The sequence below is a fragment of the Heloderma suspectum genome, chromosome 3 (assembly GCF_057233095.1).
Source record: "Heloderma suspectum isolate Gila_16-S chromosome 3, 16-S_ref, whole genome shotgun sequence".
In the NCBI taxonomy this organism is placed as follows: domain Eukaryota; kingdom Metazoa; phylum Chordata; class Lepidosauria; order Squamata; family Helodermatidae; genus Heloderma; species Heloderma suspectum.
The window spans coordinates 267,461,319-267,477,834 of NC_139460.1; the positions used below are offsets into that span (position 1 = coordinate 267,461,319).

Genomic DNA, 16,516 nt, shown 5'->3' on the forward strand with positions numbered 1-16,516 from the left:
CCATGGAAAGAAAAAAAAAAAGATGAAGAAGCAGTGGGAAAACACAGGAGAGTTAGGAGTGGAAGATGACGACAATGTCTAGACCCACTCATAAAATTCTGTGAATGAGCCAGGACAATTTCGCATGAAGGGTGCAATCCTATGCATGTTTAGACAGGAAAAGGTCCTACAATTTCCAGCATACCCCAGCATGTCATGCTGGATGGGGAATGCTGGAAATTGTATGTCTTTTCCTTGTCTAAACATGCATAGGACTGTGCCTTAAAAGCCTCCATCTGGATGTACCCTTAGCGTGGCCACTTACACATCATCAAAAGAGAAGACAAAAGGGGACACATATTTGCATACAATTGCACATGCTAATTATATGTATAGATGCAAATGTTGAAGTCATTACTATAGTTGAAATAAAAATACATCTCACCATAGTGGGGACAGCTGTGACCAGGTGTCCTGTGTGCCTGCTCCGTCTCCCATCTGGGTGCTAACTGTAGATGAGCAGCCTCAAGTTCCCTCCAGCCCTCCCTTTTCATGGTTCTTTATCTTTAAAACAGACTTGGACATCCCTTTAAATAGAATTCAGGACTTTCCTCCAACAGTCCATCGAACAGAGAACTATCCTCTGTAAAGTAGGTCACACAACCACCTTAACTGAAAGTTGCCTTTTGGTCATAGCGATCGCAGTGTGGCAATTGCTACAAGAAAACTGCTGTTCGTGGCATATTCTTGACCCAGCTGTCAACAATCATGGGATATTCCCTCAAAGAGTGGGAAATAACACCCCCACTTTGGCTTTTCCTAAGTGAGCTGGGAAGGGGCCTGGAGTGGTACAATTCTGAGCAGTGGGTTATCGCCCCCTCACCCAGTAAATTATTGCTGCAGGTATAAAGTAGGGGGAGGGCCATGAAACAAATGAAAACTAAATGCCACAAAGGGAGTGAAGGAAAATACCTCCCCCACCCATACACTCCGTTATGGTCAGCTTCCTACACATCCTCTGCTGGAAAGCTAATCTATTCTTCAAAGAGACTTCAAAGGCAATTAGTCATTAATCCCCATGGCAAACGCAGTAATTTCTCCGAGCGGGTAGTAATGAATTATACCTACATCAGTTGCTTTGTGCAATAGAAATAATCACAGTAATATCTCCTGCCGTGGGATACAAGCCGCAGCATGTGCTCTTGGTGGAAAGCAATGCAGCCCACTTACAGCCACCCACCACAACACAGCATTAGTCCTGCTCTCTCCTAAGTGCCTAACAAGCACACTTCTTAACAGAGAGCGCAGTTGCAATTTCTGCTGCTTCTTTTGTTGGCTTGTCCTAGTAATTACTTACTGCATGTGTCAAGAATTTCCCAAAAATTCTTTGTGCCCATTTCTCATTTAATTTCATCTGATATTCTACACTTCTGGAGCCTTTTGTGTTCTTGAATAACTCTGTAGCTATTTCCTTTTCTTACCTGGGAACAACCCATTATTATTGTTCATACTAATCTGCTTTTCCTATAAAGGTAGGCCCCATTCCTCATGTCTGTTGCCTTTCAGAAAAGTTATTTCTCTCTCTCTCTCTCTCTCGTAAAGGACAGAGTCTTCTATCGTATTTTTCAACATATAGTGGCAGGTGTGGTGGGAGATTTTCATTGGGATGGTAGTGTGCAGGGAGAAGAGGATTTACCCTTTCCTCCCCTGCCACAGTCCAAATAAAAACCAATTCCCCACCCTCATGATTATTATTATTATTATTCCTGATGTGGTTGGTAAAGTCATGTTTAGCATTGCATCTAGTCTGGCTCTCAGAGACCTCTAATGTGTGACATGATAAATAAAATCACAAGGACAGTAAAGGCAGTACTTCTTTAAACAGTGCATAGTCAAACTATGGAATTTGTTACTGCAAGATATAGGCCTGGTTTGCACATAATGGATTTAGAAATATATTCACCACACATTTCCTTACCTGTTCTGGATTATATTTTGATAGAACACCATCCCCGTGGAACTCTTCTAAAACATCTTTCAGTTTCTTTGAGGAATCTAGAAGGAGAACATGCATGGCAATAAAATTAGTAAAGTGCCATCTATTTCCTCAGAGGTTCCTTGCAGTTTGTCAAGCTTAGGAATGATTATATACAGCCATGGAAAAGCCTTGATTAAAATAAAGTTGTAAAATTCATGGCAGGTGCTGTAATTTCAAGGGAATCCAGTCTGCTCTTCTCTTTTAAAAGGTTTTTAATGAACTTGTAAATGCGTGAGCTACTTAATCCCTATATTTACAATATCCCAGATGCTATCAAAGAAGAAGAAGAGGACGACGACAACAACAACAACAACAACGACGACGATGATGATGACGAGGTGGCAGCAGCAGCATCAAACTTGCAATGAGAAGTATTTGACCCTAGTATTGTTCAGGGAACAGAGAGCAGCTGTCTTCTTGATGAGAAGATCTGCTAGACTTAGGACCAAAAGTTCCTCCACAGAGAGGACTTCCAAACAGGAAAAAAGGCCAACCCCATGCAAACCATAATGATCTCCATGTGGAGGGTCAGTATGATGTTGTGGTTAGAGTATTGGATTAAGGCTAGGGAGACATGGGTTCAAATCTTCAAAGAAACTCTTTATGGGTGACCTTAGGCCAATCATACCTCTCTCAGCCTAGCTTACCTCTCAGGGTTGCTGTGAATATAAAATGGAGGACGGACAGACTTATTTACACTTCCTTGAACTCTCTGGAGAAAAAGTGGGATATAAATGCAATAAATAAGTAATCACACATGTCTGTTTCATATGCACTTGAAAGCTAAGGCCAAGAAATGCTTTCCCCATGTACAGACAATAAAACAGACATATGCGATTGTCATGTGTGATGAGCTACATGCAGATGGCCAGATTTTTCCTATGTGGAAGTGCTTCTGTGTTGAAAATCTGTTATGGTTGAAATGCCCCTCAGAATTAGGACAGCACTGAAGCAACAGGGCACTTGCCATAAAAATGCCTTCCTCAGTGAAAAAACACCCCCCTTTTAAAATATTTTTTGGGTGGCAAACTTTTTCACTTATTCCCCCCACCCCTCTCCATATGCAGTGAAGGGAGGAAGAATGCAGAGAAAAGGCATCCCACTGCAAGCACTCAGCCTGCCCGTGCCCGCCTTTACCCAGCATCCAGGTGGCAGCTCTGTTGTCAGCCTCTTTATGGTTCTGTTAGCTCAGCTTTGGCACCATCCCCACCCCCACCCCCAAGTTATCCTTCTTCTGAGAAACAGTGAAGTCTTCACATAGCCAATCAGATTTGACATAACATAGATTGCACATAGCCAATCAGATTTAACTGACATAACCACTGAGGGCAAAGCTAACTAGGGAGAGAGGGGTTATGGGTTGCCTCAGTAGACACTGCCATCACTCTGAATTAGCTTAATTTACTCTCAGTGATGTTGTTACATTGCCTGATTTGGCTGGCTATACAACTTCATAATTACTAGGAAGGACAATTTGAGAAAAAATGGCTCCAAAGCAACAGCTGATCAGGGCAAACAGGCACAAATGTTTGTCTTTTGGGAAATTCCCCCTACCCCAGTCCCTTTTTTGTGTTGAAAATGTTTGCGTGTTCAGCCCTACTCTGATCATGGCAGGTGCTAGTTGTTGCCAAGGTGGGAACATGTTGAGGATGAGAGAGAGACTAAGAATTGCCCAAATCCTCCTTCATGTGTATGTCTGGGAATGTTGGCAGCAAGGTGGGTCTCTCTCTTGCTCTCAGCTTTTCTACACAAGGCCGTTATTGGGCACTCATCATTCCCTACTCATGGTTGTTTATGGGTTCTTTAGTTGACGATGTGACCCTCCAGTTTCAATTCTGTTTATAAACAGCACTTTCTGCGAGTTTTTTTTTAGAGCAGGGACAATGAGGTATTATTTCTGATGGCAGAAAGAAAACACAGTTTCTACTTGTGTATTTGCTCTATTCTGCTATATCACAGTGCCACCTAGATGTTATGTGGTAGAAAAGCAGGAAAGGAAAGGCCCCACATGTAGTGCTAGGAGCTCAGTTCTGCAACAAAACCAAAGATAGATGCAGTGAGTTAACAGCCTTGTGTAGAAAAGCCCCTCTCTCTAAACTTCCCAGGCAACCTACATACAGAAATTTTGGGGAGAACAATCTCTGTGTGTGGTACCTAAGAAGCACTGTGAGAGAGACAAGCAGAGGATAAAATACACAATGTGGGTGGGCTGGAGCCTGTCAAATTAGAGTGACCCCGACAAGGCATTCTCTCAAACCATGCTCCCCATCTCTTCCCATCCCCTCACTTAAGGCACGCGGGGGTGGGGGTGGGGAGAGACTAATGGCTTCTGGCCTCATCTACCAATACACTGAAGCCAACGCGGCCTTAGAGCTCGCCCCTATGGCTTCTGTGCCCTGTTCCCAGCAGACATTTAAACATAATGTGTCTGAGGGCAATAGACGCATGAGGCAACTGAACACTGAGATCAAGAGTCCTTGTGCAGCTGTTTTAGGATGGATCCAACTTTTCCAAGGCAGCATAATCCCTGGAGCAGCTGATCTTGGCAGCTTGCACATGATGATGCACATAAATGGCAACTTTTTGGAAGCCGTTTCCTCACCACCAGCAATCCCCACCGTATTGCTGCTGTGAGGAAGATTAGGCAGCAGGAGGAGCTGATGGCGGTGGCGGTGGTGGGGACAACACGGCACACGCAGAACTCAGGCACCTTAGCTTTTCTCTCTTGGTGGCAAAAGAGCGAGGTTAGGGTGGCAGTGCTTACATGTATGAGTAATGTTGGGCTCAGAAATGCATGATTTCTGCCTCTTTCAAAGCCCATGCCCCCGACTTATATGCTCATTATCATGCCCTCTGTCTTGCCAGCAATGAATACAGCCTGTGGAGGCTGGTGGCTCCAATGTCAGTGGGGCAATGAATCTCTGGATTTCAGGCAGAACCAGTCAGAACCCTGAAGGAGCTATCCAGGGTGTTCTGACTGAAACCTGGAGCAGATTCACTGCCCCACTGACATCAGAGCCACCAGCCTCCACTTGGTACAACTTGGTTCTGTCATGGGATTGCAGCTTCACTGCAGCTACTCCTCTCCTGAACTGATGAGCGAGGAGGACTTGGAAGCAACTTGACTCCCGATTGTCCGTACACAAAGAACAGGGTTAATTTAACATGATTCAATGATTTCCTCCATTATTTCTACCACCAAAACTATTTGAGAAGGGTTCTTTTGTAAGATGCCTTGATGGAAGCCAGTCCTTTTTTAATCCTCCCTGCTAGGATCTCAGAACACCAGGAGGTGAAATGTCCATGCAGGCTCACAACTCAGCTTGCCCTGGATTAGGAAGTCAGTCCCAAAGGATCAAAACAGACTGAAACGCCACAGGAAAATGCTGAAAAGTAGGATTCTGCTTTCAGATGTCTGAAGACACTCCTAAAAATAAAATAAGGGGACTGCTCAAATGCTCAAGATCCTGTCTCTAACTGGTAATGAATGTTGCAATGTTTGGACTAAAGCCTCTGAAAGTTTACATTCATGGCAATAAGGTCAGTGGGAAGCAATTGTTCTGGACATCCTCACCCCACAGGCTTTATACAATCCCATACAAAATTTGTCTACTAACCACAAGCAGAGAAGGAAGCTGCCTGTGTAGACAGGACAGACTGGAGGACAGACTCTTTTGCATTTGGCTCCATCAGAGTTAAAATTTGAACACTGTAGGACTTGATGAGGCTAGCACTGCCTCCTTCCCTCACAAATCACACTGCCAACTCTCTTGGCTGTGGAGTTGCTTCTTAGGGAGTTTCCAGATCAAGGGCTCCTAGCACTAACCATCAAAAGACATTGTGCTACTATTCCATCTTTTCCTCCTTAACAGACTTGGGGAGCAATCCTATGGCCATTAGTCAGCAGCTAGATGGCCATAGGATATGTGGTTTTCTGGGAATCGACCTCGGAACCCGTGCTCTGAGGTCAGTTCCCAGAGAACCGATCTTCCCCCCCTTCCATGCTCCCTCAGAAGAGGAGCACGGAGTGGCCAAAACAGGGCATTCCAGGGGGCGTTCTGGGGTGAGGAAGGCAGAAATGCCGGTACAACGCATTCCATGTGTCATCTGGCAGCCTCCTCCCCCACTCTGCCTTCCCATGACTAGACAGCTGAAATTGGCTGTCTAGCTGCAAATGCAGGGCAGGAGAAGCACGGAGGGAATGATCCCCTCTGCACTTCTCCTGCCCTGCATTGGATAGGCGGTTGCCTCAGAGTTTGAAGGCAGCCGCCTAACCCCATAGGATTGCTCCCTTATTTATTTATTTGTGGAAGAAAAAAAGATGGAAGAAGTGGTGGGGAATAACATGGAAATTGTATGCAAATCTGTGTCCTCTTTTGTCTGCCTTTTTAGTGATGCATTTCCTCTTCCTTGACAATGCATAAGTGGCCAATCAAGTACAGTGTGGTTTGCAGTGGAAGAATGGCTCCAATGCATTGTGTTTGATGACCCCATCCGAACTTCCCTTCCTCCAGGCGATCAGGACTTATCTATATTTATTGTACAAGCCAAAGGCCATGACTAAAGGAATATCGCATTAAAATGTACAAAGAACTGAGAAATTAAAAAGAGAAATATGTTTACAATACAGTACAGACCCTAGGTCCCAGGTTCCTCCAACATACCAACAAAATGTGCTCTGATTTTCTTTGCTGTTAGTGCAAACATTGATACTCCATAGGTAGTTGCTCCATCCAGGTCTGACAGCAAATAATGGACTGTTTCTACTCTGAAGCAAATTTATGAGATCCTAGGATACTAACAATAAATTTAACTCTAATGTCACTAAATAGGGGACATTTCAGAAGGTAAAGAACCAAATTTGCCAGCTGATGCAGGCATTTCAGACACATCCACCACTCTCAGGGCACCTTGCTATAGCATCCCTCCACTGCAGCTGAGGGCATCACATAGAAACACAACTCAGGAAATGTGTGCCTTTATACCAGGAGAATCTGATTATCCAAATATGTAGCTTTATCATGGACCCTTCTAAGCTGAGGGAGCCATTTTACGATATTGAAAGTCTTAATTGTCCTAACATCATCAAGAGCATCCCAAGCAAATATCCTTTGGCTGCTATTTCTCTTACTTACCTGATCCATATTACTTAACCCCCACCCCCAATTACAAAGAGCTTTCAGGGAGTTAACCAACTGCAGTTGCATTTCCTTTGGCTGTACACTGGTGGATGCCACTCTTACTAGCTACTTGGCTGGAAGGGCCAAAATCCTTTTATGAAATCTCGGCAGCCAACAATAGAGTTTACATTCCCAGGTTTAAACAGAAGACTTATTGTACATAACTGCAATATTCTACACTTTAGTTGTTGTTGGCTGGTAACTCTACCAGCCCTATGAAAAGCAGGACAAGAATGTCATGCACCTTATCCACTATGTGCTAGAGGCCAACAGACTGCATGATGTTGCCAACATAAATAATCCACAACAACATGACATCCATCTGCGGGAGTGAGACAGGTATAGTACTTACAGTCAGAATACTGCTGGAGCTGAGCAAACTCTGCTGGACTAAGCGTGATCCATGTGCCATCACTCATCTTTGAGGTGAAGTCTGAGGAGGCCGTGCCCACCTCTCGTAAAGGTCCTTGGATGAGCTGTACCTCTAGAACTAGGGATTCTTCTGGGTCATTACTCCAGATTAGATCTGCAGATGCCTACTGTGTGGGTGTCACTGTTGTTATTATTAGATGTGCACAGAAGAACTCAGATCCTGATCCACATGAATGAAGATGTCCCTGGCTCCTTCACAGCCATCCTTATAAGCACCGTACAGAGGAATGCCATCAGAAAATACTTCATGGGGAATGCTAATGTTTCCAAGCCTAGAAATAAGATGAGCAAGTTATAGAATCACATGCATCTTATCCAGGATGTTTCTTTCTGTCTGTCTTTCAGGGAAAGTAAGGTAGAAATGAGTTTACTTGAAGCTTTGTTAATAATATGGAAACAAATTTAGAAGCGATAAACATACCCAGAGGATGTTGGTGGCTCTGATGTCAGTGGGGTAGTGAATCTGCTCTGTTTCAGTCTGAACCAGTCAGAACTCTAAAGGAGCTATCCAAGGTGTTTCACCTTGGATAGCTCCTTTAGAGTTCTGACTGAAACCAGGAGCGGGTTTACTGTCCCACTGACATTGGAGCCACCAGACTCCACTGAACATACCAGAACTCCTACAATGAAGTAAGATATTTCCAGGGTTGTGTAGTGGTTGGAACAACCTTCCCTAACCTAGTGCCTGCCATGCTGGCTGGGAATGGTGGAAGTTGTAGTCCATACATCTGGAGGGCACCAGATTGGGGAAGACTAGGTTGGAGTGTTAGAACAGAACCACGGAGATTGAAGTTCATATCCCCATTTAGCCAAGAAGCTCTTTGGATGGCCTTGGTTAAGTCATTATCTTTTAGCCTAACTTACCTCACAAGGTTGTTGTGAGGATAAAGGAGGGGAAAGAACCATGTACAGTGCCCTGAGCTCCTTGGAGAAAGGGCAGCATAAAAAATGTAATAAGTAAATTACATTTCAGCCAGATGGACTGAATGGACACAGGATGGACAGTGTTGCTGATACGGAAGTGTGCTGATATGAAAGCATTGCTGCATCCCAAAGAAACAAGAGAGAATTTCTCAGCTGTGAGCTCAGCTGAACTATGCAAGGGACTTCAAAGCAGGAACAACCTACCTCAGTTCTATTTGAATGCAGCAGATTATCATTTCAAAAATGCGCAACAGCTCTGAAATACGGGATGTCCCTAATGGTTTGCTAATGGGAGTTGTGCTAAAATTGAGACCACTTTCTTAAAACATTCATGCCTGATGGCTCTAGCAATGGAATTTGGTATTATGCCTCACAATTCATGTCACACCTGGTAGAAAAAGGAGCAGCTGTGTTCATGGAAGAGAATCCCACCATCCTACTATTAAGCCCTGTGTAATAATCAAATCAAGCAAACATCTCCTAAACCTTTTCATAGTATTCTGGAACTTGCAGTGCAGCTTCCTATGTTCCTAAGATGCCTTGTTCTCTTCTAATTTTCTGTCTAAAGGACACAAAACAAAGGGGGTTGGGGTGTGATAAGTGATTGTCTTTCTAGATGCTATGCTTGTGCAGGGATCACATAGCCACCACACATAATTTGGGTTGTTGTCGAACTGTGGGTTGTTTATTGAACTGTGGGTTAGCATGTTGTCTGAACCCAGGATGTTTTCCACAGGGTGGCTTCTTAACCATGTATTGTGCCTTGTTAACCACCCTGAACAACCCCAAACAAACCATGGGTTCTCAAGGTGGCTTGTTTGAGGAAAAATAAGCCACCCTGCATGGTTAACAAGCCACCCTGTGGAAAATGTCCTGGATTCAGACAACACACTAACGTATGGTTCAACAACAACCCACACTCAACCCCTGAGTGTCGGTTAGCATGTTGTGTGAACCCAGTCAATGTGTGTTAATGCTGTGTGGACAGCAGCTTTGTGTCACTGGCACTATGCAGCTAGTGCCACAGCCTGATGCTCTTGGCACTGAAAAGTCCCTCCATTTGCACACAAAGCCATTGTTAATATCTAGCCATTTCAGAAATGATTTTTCCTGTATTCCTCCCCCTTCTCCTAAATACCCTGCTTCCACTACACCACTGACCATAGGAGTTGCAGCAAGTGTGAGAGGGAGGGAGGAAGAAAGGTTCATACAGTGGAGGCTGGTGGCTCTGATGTCAGTGGGGTAATGAATCCACTCTGGGTTTCAGTCAGAACCAGTCAGAACTCTAAAGGAGCTATCCCGCCCCACTGACATTGGAGCCATCAGCCTCCACTAGGTTCCTGCAAAAACAGGCCTCTCCAGCACAAAAATAAGGGCCCGCCCTAATCTGGATCATAGGCCTAAATGTTACAGAGATGGGGGACAGAAAGTGTACACTGTTTTCTAAAGATAAATCAAGATCCTTTAAAATCTCTGGTTAAGCCATCCATATCCTAGTCTCTGTTCAAAGTCAAATCCCCTCTCTGACATTTAGAAGGCCTGGGTGAACCACTGTTCTGAGAGAAAGAGAATGAGGTAAGTTAATTTTAGAAACTTGGGCAGTACCATCTTATCACGGATGGGATGTGAGCTGGAGGTTGGGAGGAGGAAGGATTAGCAGAGTTGTATCAAAAACCAATGACCATGATTCAAACCAGATTTCTCTTCTAAATTTGCACTTGTAACCAGTGCTTGCTTCAGGTTTTGGAGGGCCCTTGGGCAAGACACCCTCAGTGAGCCACCCCTCCCTCAGTGAGTCTGCCATTTTCAATAGCTGCTATTGCTCCTCATTCTCTTTCTCATCATTGCTGCTACTTGCTTGCTTGGCAGGCAGAGAGCCAGTGAACAAACAGGGAGTGGTATCCACAGCTGCTCTTTCTCACCACCACTGTTGTTGTGGCCAGAGCAATAGGCAGGTGAACAAGCAGGTTGCAATGGTAAAGAGCAGCAGCAACTCCAGGGGGCTTTTGTCAGTGGGCCCCTGCTGGGGGGAGTGGGCCCTTGGCAGGTGCCCAACCATGCCTACCCTTGATGCCAGCATTGCTTGTAACACCCCTGTTCTCAAATGAGGAAGGGTTACTGCCTGAGACCCCAACCCTCCAATCCCACTCTTACAGTTGCTGAAGGCTTTTCTCCATCTCCTGTATTCATTTAGTCCGTAGTAGCCTATCCTGCCCTGACTTCCGAAGGGGCCTATGTGTTAACAAACTGACCATAACAATTTCCCTTTAAAATGGATGTGATTGTACTTAATATAGAATGGGCCCAACACAAAACACATTCAGCAAAATTGAGCAATTCCACCTGGCTGCATCTTAGGGAGAGGTGAGACATCCGCCTGGTTGGGGTCTCTCTCAACCATCTCTCCCAGAAATGTCAGCAGCAGCCGTTCCACCTGGTCAGCAAGACACACCCCAATAGCTTGGCTAAGATCAGCTTCATTTGGCTGATCCCCTCGGCAACCTCTGCTGTGCAGTGCCTCTGCCGTGCAGTGACCATTCCAGCTGGTCATGATGTATTATGTGACTTCATTAGAGTTAGTCCCTGTAGAAGTTTCTCTTCTTCTTCCTTCCCCTATCCTTTTACTTCTTGTATCACATCTCAGATTATGAGACATTATTTTAAGCTGTAAGACACCTTGATTGTCTTGGCAGAAATGTGATATATATATATATATATATATATATATATATATATATATATATATGAGAAATGTGATATATATATATATATATCTATATATATATCTCCCAAACATTTGTTAACTGTGAACAAAACGGACAGATTAAGAGCCCTGCTGTATCAGACCAAAGGTCTATCTCAGGGGAGGCTGGTGGCTCTGATGTCAGTGGGGCGGTGAATCTACTCCAGGTTTCAGTCAGAACCCCAAAGGAGTTATCCAGCACCTTGGATAACTCCTTTAAGAGTTCTGACTGATTCTGACTGAAACCCGGAGCGGATTCACTGCCCCACTGATATCGGAGCCACCAGCCTCTACTGGTCTGCCTAGTCCAGCATCCTGTTCCCTCTAAGTGGCCATCCAGGTGCCTATGGGAAGCCTGCAAGGAGACATGAGGGAAACAGCACCCTCCCCTTCATGCTTCCCAGCAACTGGCCTCTGATCCTGGGGATACCATATCATCATCATGACTAGTAGCCATTGATAGCATCCTCCTCCATGGATTTGTCTCATCCCCCTTTAGAGCTGTCTAAGAACCAAAGTACACACTACATCAGCCTCCCACAATGTGGTATCCTGCAGAAGTGTTGGGCTACAACTCCCAGCCCCAGCCAGCATGGCCAATGGCCAGGAATGCTGAGGACTGCACTGCAAAATATATGGAGGGCTCCAGGTTGGGGAAGGCTGGATTACTTCAAAGATGTAGCTAGCAGCAATGTCTCCCCACCCCCTTTTTTTAAACTCTTGAGTAAGCACAAGGCCCCTGATCTGGACCAAGACCCTAGCTGAGGTGTGTGTAAGGGGGCGTTTAACCTTTCCCCACCTGCTGCAGTCCAATCTGGATTGGGGAGGCCCAGTGCCTGCCATTTATATTGCAAAATAGTGACCCGTTAATGGAAATGGATCACTATTTTAAAGTAACATGTGCTTTGGGTCTAAGCCTGCATGGAAGTAGGCTGTCAGGGATGTGTGTACCTTGGAAAGTCAGGGAAGCAATCCACTGGCATTTTGTGATCATACATGTACATTTACAGGCATATGCACTAGAACTGGGATGCTTCCGTCCCCTACTCAGAGATTTAGGGTGCAATCCTATGCATGTTTAGATGGAAAAACTACAGCTCCCAGCATTCCCCAGCCAGCATGGGTTTCCTCGGTTTTGTGCAGTTTTTTCCCCATTCTAAAAGGCTGAAGTGCCTCTCCTTAAGCTAAAGTATGCTGGCATGTTGGCCCCACCCCTTTTGCCTTTGGCCCTACCTCTTTTGCCTTCAGCTCCACCCACCACTGGAATGCAACCCCCAAGAGCTTATCTGGAATGGAATTCAGCCCCCAAGCTAAAAAAAGTTCAACCCCCTTGATCTAGAGACACAGAGTAGAGGTCAGAAGACTGAACAACTATAGTGCACATCAGTGCATGTGAACAGCATATTGAAAAGGCATCCCTAAAAGCTAAATAGACTTCCTGGCACTCAGAACCTCTGCAGGGGTGGAGGGCCAATTAAGATGGCCCAACCCAGGAGGCTGATGGATCCAAACAGTTTCCTGACGGCTCTTGGGGATTTTCCTGTTGCCTCGGTTGGCAGGCGATCCTGTCGAAGCCCTGGCCGATCTCTGGCATGGAGAAATGACCAGGGCTGTGGACACAATCACTCCTGAGCGTCCTCTCTCATGAGGTGGAGCTGCACCAGAGCTGGCAGTGATGAAACGAGTGAGAAGACGACTAGAGCAACATTGGTAGAAAACTCGGAGTGAATCCAATCGAACACGGGCTAGAGCCTATTTGAAGGCCTACTCTGTGGCAATACGGGCAGCAAAGAAATTTTTTTTCTGCCACTATTGCGTCTGCAAAGAGCCATCCAGTGGAGCTTTTTCGAGTGGTCAGGGGTCTTTTATAAACTAGCCTGCAAGAGGATAATTTAAACCTCTCGACAGCCCTCTGTGAACAATTTGCTCAGCACTTTGCAGACAAAACCACTTGGATCTGCTCTGACTTGGATGCTACAGTTGATTCAGACTCAGTGGATGTAACTGTGGCCCCTGCTTGTCCAGTGTTGCTGGATACTTTTCAATTTGTACAGCCTGAGGATGTGGACAGGATCCTGGGAGAGGTGAGAGCCACCACATGATCCTTGCCCTTCCTGGCTCATAAAAGCAGCCAGAGGTGGACTAGCTGAGTGGGTAAGGGGAGTGTTTAATGCCTCTCTTATGCAAGGCAGAGTTCCAGCCTGCCTAAAGAAGGCAGTGGTGAGACCTTTGTTTAAAAAGCGCTCCCTGAACCCCAGCATATTGGATAATTATTGGCCAGTCTCCAATATTCCATTTCTGGGCAAGATATTGGGGCGTGTGGTGGCCTCCCAACTCCAGGGATTCCTGGATGAGACAGATTATCTAGATCCATTTCAATCTGGCTTCAGACCTGGTTATGGGACAGAAACAGCTTTGGTCGCCTTGGTGGATGACCTGTGCCGAGAACTAGACAGGACCCCTCAGTGGCTTTCGATACCGTCGACCATGGTATCCTTCTGGGCTGCCTTGCTAGGATGGGACTTGGAGGCACTGTTTTACAGTGGCTCCATTCCTTCTTGGAGGGGCAGACCCAGAAGGTGATGCTGGGGGACATCTGTTTGACTTCCTGGCCATTGGCTTGTGGAGTTCCTCAGGGTTCTGTTTTTTCCCCCATGCTATTTAACATATATATGAAACCACCGGGAGAGGTTGTCCAGAGTTTTGGGGTTCGGTGTCACCAGTACGCTGATGACACCCAACTCTACTTTTCCTTTCCATCTAATTCCAAGGAAGCTGTTGGGTTGCTGAACCAGTGTCTGTCAGCAGTAATGGACTGGATGGGGGCAAACAAATTGAAGCTTAATCCAGACAAGACAGAGGTGCTCCTGGTCAGTTGAAAGGTAGATCAGGGAATAGGGATTCAGCTTGTGCTGGATGGGGTTACACTCCCCCTGAAGACACAGGTTCGCAGCTTGGGTATACTTCTGGATTCAGCCCTGAGCCTGGATGCCTGGGTTTCAGTGGTGGCTAGGAGTGCATTTGCACAGTTAAAGCTAGTGTGTCAGCTGCACCTGTTCCTTGAGATGTCTGAGTTGGCCACAGTGACACATGCCTTAGTTACATCCCGTTTGGATTACTGTAATGCTTTCTACATGGGGCTGCCTCTGAAGAGTGTTTGGAAACTTCAGCTGGTTCAAAGAGCTGCTGCCAGACTGCTGACTGGGGCTGGCTACAGGAAGCATACAACTCCCCTGCTAAAACAGCTCCACCGGCTCCCAGTCTGTTTCTGGGCACAATTCAAAGTGCTGGTCATGTCCTATAAAGCCCTATATGGCTCGGGTCCAGGTTATTTGAAAGACCATATTCTCCCCTATGAGCCTCCTCGTGGCCTGAGATCTTCACAGGAGGCCCTTCTCGCCATCCCACCACCATCACAGGCACGTCTGGTGGGAACGCGGGAGAGGGCCTTCTCGGTAGCTGCCCCAAGGCTCTGGAACTCTCTTCCCAGGGAGGGGAGAGTGCACCCTCCTTGATAGGCTTTCACAGGCATGTAAAAATGTTTTTGTTCCAGCAGGCCTTTGGGGATAGCTAGTCTGGACCTGTGAGAATATGATGGATGGATACTATATTTGTTGTTGTCTTTTAATATTTTAATATTTTGATATTTTATACAATTTTAATACTATTGATGATTTAATTATATTTTTAACTTTTGTATACTTCTATTTATAGGTTTTAATTGTACAAGTTTTAATGTTGTAAAGCTGCCTTGAGTCCCAGTATTGGGGAAAAGGCAGGATATTAATAATAATAATAATAATAATAATAATAATATATAGGTACAAAAATGCAGGCAGTGATTTAGTGGGGAATGGGGATGGACTTAAGTTGGGGTAACAGCATGTGGAGAAAAGGTCAAACTCCTCTGACAGTGCCACAGCCCTGGTCCAAACCTCCCCCCCCCCCGAGCTCTCAAGCTGCTATTAGCCACAATGCAGGTGGGGAAAACCCAAATTGTACCTGTCTTTTCCCCTCCATGGCTAACAGCAGCATCAAGAAGGACATTTAAGTCAGGGAAACAGCAGGTAAGGAAAAGGTAAACTACCCTCCCCCAGCACTGATCCAGATCCTTCCCATCCTCCCTGAAATTCAGCCCTGAGATGACAAGCTCTGAAACTGGATTGCATATAGAATGCCTCAAAACTTTAGTCCTTGAGCAGTAGGCTGGGCTGGCTCAGAACATTTTGCTGCCTGAGGCAAAGGAGAAAATAGCACCCCTCTCCAGTCTACATACAGAAGGTGACTGGACTGGCTGTTGAATCTTACCTCAACACTGGCAATGGGATAGCATTCTCCACCACCTGAGACAGCAGGCTAGTTTAGGGGCCTCAGGACAGATCGTGTAGCATATACAGCCCTGTCCTCTAACAGGGGGGAACAGCCAAAGAATTCATGAGGAAAAGCCAGGAGACTGCCACTGTTGCCCCGCAGCATCTGCCACCTGAGGCAGTTGCCTCACTCTGCCCAATGGTAGGGCCAGCCATGGCAGTAGAAAAATATCTCTTGTTCTGAAATTGATTTAAGGAGATTTTAAAGTACAGAGTAAATAAATGTCTTTGGCCGTAAGCCAAAAGAACTATACTAAACTATCAATACAAAATAAATTTCCAAATCAACAGCACTTACATCGGTACATCATATATACATTTGTTTGGATGTAATTATACTATTTGGAAAAAGCTCAGTATGACTGTTTTCAGTATGTACTTTTTAATGTGTACATGGAACACCCCATTTGCAAGACAGAAAAAGAACTACACTATTAATTAACAATAAAGGGAGAGGACAGGGAGCCTTAAAACAAGCAGATTTAAACTAGTGAAAATGCCCCAAGAGATATTGTGCTAATAAAATTGATTTTGACCCTGTGAAATCCTCGGGCTGAGGCTAACCACTTATGAAATTCTAAATTAGCTTATCATTGCACATTTTCTCCAGTACCTTTTAAGAGCATCTCCTGGCACCTACACCTATAATGTTAGAGTCTTCAGCAAATGTTATTCAGTCTTGTAGATTCCAGACTGAACCAAAGTACAAGATTCACATTGTGCTTGTTTCTTTATTGATGGAATGAGTAGGAGGTTTTTGGGAAAAGATCTATAGGGCTCTATACAAACGTTTGCCTCTAGAAGTATACTAAATGTACTAAGCTGCATGCGCATAGGCTCTCCACATCAT

At 45.2% G+C, this 16,516-nt stretch overlaps 1 protein-coding gene across 1 annotated transcript in view; it reads right to left on the minus strand.

Moving 5' to 3' along the window:
• DGKG (diacylglycerol kinase gamma) overlaps positions 1–7,616 on the minus strand; it is a 117,958-nt gene extending 110,342 nt beyond the window's left edge. The window contains exons 1-2 of the mRNA XM_084842004.1: positions 7,550–7,616; positions 1,958–2,034 (exon numbers count right to left, since the gene is read on the minus strand). Of these exons, the coding sequence (XP_084698130.1) occupies positions 1,958–2,034; positions 7,550–7,616 (144 nt within the window). The remainder of the gene's footprint in view (positions 1–1,957; positions 2,035–7,549) is intronic.
• Positions 7,617–16,516: the final 8,900 nt, after the last annotated feature.